General features: G+C 31.9%; 1 protein-coding gene across 1 annotated transcript; it reads right to left on the bottom strand.

Moving 5' to 3' along the window:
- Positions 1 to 535: 535 nt before the first annotated feature.
- LOC107901834 (uncharacterized) lies at positions 536 to 2,567 on the bottom strand. Its single transcript, XM_016827992.2, has 3 exons — positions 2,178 to 2,567; positions 933 to 1,696; positions 536 to 844 (listed from the first exon to the last, which is right to left on the bottom strand). Exons 1-3 carry the CDS (start codon positions 2,269 to 2,271, stop codon positions 752 to 754), a joined length of 951 nt encoding a protein of 316 aa, XP_016683481.2. The 5' UTR covers positions 2,272 to 2,567; the 3' UTR covers positions 536 to 751.
- Between the last annotated feature and the right edge of the window lie 1,829 nt (positions 2,568 to 4,396).

The following is a 4,396-nucleotide window of genomic DNA, read 5'->3' as shown; positions in this document are numbered from 1 at the left end:
TTTAAACAGGGGGAGCTGAAAATACAAAACAAAATCAAGTATCCAGAAAATTGAAGACAACCAAACTAACATTATAAAATCTAGTGCCATCCCAGTCGAAATTTTTAATCCCCTAATATTCAGGTTAACTGATCACCAATTTAACCAAATCAACTATTCCAAAGACACAATAAATATAAGGGGCTCATTCAGTAAATGGATGCCACAATTGCCATTGGCACATGACTCTCTTAGTCCAACAAGGAAGAAAATGGACTTACATATAGCCTCCAACATTACATGAAAGCAAACTTTTAAAAAGTTCTCCAGATGATATGAGATGAAAATGAAAATATTAATGGGAAAACAGTGTACTACACAACACGATTAACCAGAGAGACAATTAAACAGACCACCATAAGGCCGTTCATCCTTCTCATCATTCATCAAGCTATCTGGATCAACCAGGAATTATTCATGAATAGTTGTAGGCTTTAAGAAATGAATCCGTAAAGAAAGAAAATGATAACGAGGTTAAAAGCAAGGTCATTGCAGATTGGAAAAAGAATACCAGATAACTGATAAAACAATCAAATGACAAACAATAAGTTCCAGATCTCAAGTTCAAGTTTCATAGTCCTAGCATTCTCGTACACCCACACATGCACAAACAATATGAGCTACTTAGTATATCTCAATTAGCAGTACTGCAAACTATAAAGGAAAGTATAAAATAGATCTTTTAACTTTATGGATAACTCGAACCTTCAATTTATCTCCCAGAATCAGTAAAAACTTCAAACAATCCGCAGCAACTTAACCATGAGGTTCTTCGCACTGGTGGTGGAGTAGGAGCAACAAGAGGCTGCGAACCAATGCAGCAAATATCCAGTCAAATTAAATAAAGAATATTCAAACTCACAATTGTAGAAAAGAATAGGAAGAAGATATACCTGCTTTTTAGGATAACCATGGGGCCCGGATGCATGGTTTTTTTCAGCAACATTGCTAGTTTCAGCAGTAGGAATACCGGAGGATGGAAAATTTTTTCGTTCAACTCCTTCCAATTCAACCCCTGAAGCCCCATTTGATGAAGGCAATAATTTCTCTTCATTCTCCTTCATCCCTGATTCAACCACATCAGGTACTGAACTCTTTGCAGAAAATTCCACCTCCTCTGGCACAAGTGACATGTTCTTTACCAAATTGTCAACAGCAACAGTCTCCACTGCAGAATTACTATCAACATTCTTAAGTGTGTTATTTTCAGCAGCCGTCAGAACTTCTTCAGACAAAACAGTAGCTGACTTATCCTCGGTACTATACGAGGCCGCATCAGAACCAAGATTACAGGTTTCTTCATTTGACTTCTTCTCAAAGGCTTGAGATTCGTCATCTGAACTACTGTTGCTGCTGGTACTAGAGCTCTTATCATGATCAACATGCTGAATTGAAACATGTGTGCTCTCAAGATCCTTGTTTGGTTCCCACTCTTTTACAATTTTAACATCAACATCATCCAATCCCGATCTCTCGGTGCTCTTTGCATCTTTAGCGGCATCTTCCACAGACTTCTCAGTTAGATGTGATTGTGATCTCTCTTCATCTCCGCCCTGACCAAATGAATGCTGGTGATTGTGGCCATCATGAGATGCAGGGGAACCAGCATCACCGCCATCACTGTCCCTTTCATCTTGGCTTCTCGGATCATCGTTTCCTAGCACCATTAGATAAACATCATAATAATTCCAAACCAATATGCAAACAACAAATTCACCAATCCCCTCTAAACAGGACCAAAATAGTCAAATACTAAAAAGGAAATGCACTATAACTCGAAATGTATAGACAAGTTCTTCCAATAACAAGGATTCTGGTAAAAAATTAAGTAAAATACAGGACACGCTAAAAATCACCACAAGACCCTAAAACAAAATAAACAGTAAGTGATTAAAGGAGGGCAAACCCTTTGAAAAGCAACCACATCAATTAATTAAGGGCAGGAACTAGAAATTAACATTACCTACCAACCTGATTTGTTTAACTATAGAACTCCAACAAATCAAATAAAGAACTGAATGATACATGCATATACAGAACCAAGTACGATTCAATTAAAAAGAAGTTATAAAATAAATAAAGCCCATCAAAAAACAAAACCCAAAACAGAAATTAAAAGAAAAAAAAGCAAAAAGTACCAAGTGGGTTGTTGTTAGTCGAAGGATTGATGTTGTTGGCTGCTTGCTCTTTCTTTTTCTTGGCAGCTTTTCTCTTCTTAGCACCTGATGGCATGACTGACTCCCTTCCTCCCTTTGTACCAAACCTTGTGCGGGGTGTGTGTCCCCTTCAGCCTTCTCTCTACTTGCTTATTTGGCTACTGCCCACTACTAGACAGTCACTGGTAAAGGAAAACCTAGCTGTATTGGCAAAACACAAGAAAAGACCGTAGTAGAAGTGGGTAATATTTAGTGACTGTACATTGAGAAATGAGTAGAAAAAGGCAAAGGGTGATTCAATCCCCTTCAAAAAAACCGCTCCTTTTGCCTGAATCCGTTTGAATTCACTTTGAGAATCTATATTTATGGCGTGGGTGGGTCTTGTTTTAATTTTGTCATCATTTATAGCCACATACTTATTTTGTCTAAGGAATGTTTAACATTTCAAGAAATCAAAATCTTATATATGTGACAATGCAAAATATTCTTATTTTATTTTACATTGTCAAGGTTTATAGACATTCCGAATTGGAATAAAATTAAATATTTTGTATATTAGGATCCTCATAAATTTGTATCACTTCGATTCGGACGTTGAAAAATTTAATTAATTACAAAAAGAGAGTAGGATCCAAATTAATTACGAAAAAAAAAATGTTTGCTAATTTTAGGTACTGCTTAATACATTGGTCGGTAGCACCAATAAACTTTTTAAAAAAAGTTTTCAAGAAAAAAAAAGCTAAATAAGTGAAAAAAGAAAATTTAATTGGTGCTGTCAATTTGTATAAAAAATATTTCTTTTAATTCAACCCATTTGATTAAATAAAAAAAAAGCTATGGTTTTAAGGGTTAAATGCAAGGAAAAAGGCATTAAGGCGTTAAATACAGAAAAAAGGTTATTGTCTTGTTTGAATCACAAACCAACTTTTTTTTTTAGCATTTTTTTCTTATCAGTCTCTTTTTTAAAATTTATAATTTATTGGTGTCATCAATATATCAAGGACACCCAAATTACTGTAACAAACACCCGGTTTTTGTAATAATTTGTTCTCAATCCCATTTTTGTAATTAATTAATTTTTAGTATTATTTTTATAAAAAAAAGTCTATTGCTTCCTTCCTACTACTTGATTTTCTCTATTGTTCCAATGAATTCTTCACAAGTATGTTTTTTCACTGATTTTATTTTTTTATCTACATATTTAATCATTTATATAGTAAATTGTTGACATATTATATTTATTTCTATTGTTTTTCTGTCTTTTCTTTTTAATGTATATAATTGTAAAAATATGATAATTAATAATTTCTTTTTTCCATTGTTTAATAAAAACATTTGTTAAAATTACTTCCTTCCAAATAAAATAATAAGTAATGTTGTCATTAAATTTTCATTCACTTTAACATAAAAAAAAAATTATTGAGAGATACAATTCAAAACTATATGAGCAAATTTCCCCAAAATACAGTGTTTTTTTTAAAAAAAAATTATCGGATTTGGCTGTAATTTTTAAAATTACGGGATTAGATCAGAATAATAAAAAAGTTTCCACTTGAAAGGGTTTTTAGTGAATTTGCAACTAAAAGCGTTTTCAACATATTAACAAAATAACACTTTCAACTAAAAATATTTTTATTATTTCAGCTGAATCCGTAATTATTCAAAATTTTACCCAAACTAAAAATTTAAATATAAAATTTATTTACTTAGTTATTTTTGAAGTGTGAAATTTTGATTTTAGTGAAATAAATAAAAAGAGATGGGAGGAGTGGTGTGGAATTTGCCAAGCGGATGCTAGTTTGGCGTGATACAATGGAGGAAAATTTTATGTGTTGATTAAGATGGGATTTAAATGAGGGAAGCCACGTGGCTTTTCAGATTATTCTATTGGCAGTATTTAGTCGGCAGCAGATATGTCTAGATCCCAATACCAAACTCATTAAAATTTGTATAATATAAATTAGGGACAAAATTTTTCGATATTTAAATTTTCTAAAATTTAGTATTTCAGTTTAATTTTAATTTTTTTCAATTCCACATTTGAGTTTTTTTGTCTCATTTAAATGCTTAAGTTTGACTTAAATATTTAATTTATTTTTTTTCAATTAAATACCTATATTTTTATACTAGAATTTGAGTGTCAAATATTCATTAAATCACGTAATGCTTTTAATTTAAATACCAAATTAAATATTAAATTT

Source organism: Gossypium hirsutum, chromosome D06 (assembly GCF_007990345.1).
Source record: "Gossypium hirsutum isolate 1008001.06 chromosome D06, Gossypium_hirsutum_v2.1, whole genome shotgun sequence".
In the NCBI taxonomy this organism is placed as follows: domain Eukaryota; kingdom Viridiplantae; phylum Streptophyta; class Magnoliopsida; order Malvales; family Malvaceae; genus Gossypium; species Gossypium hirsutum.
This window is presented reverse-complemented; position numbering and strand designations above follow the sequence as displayed.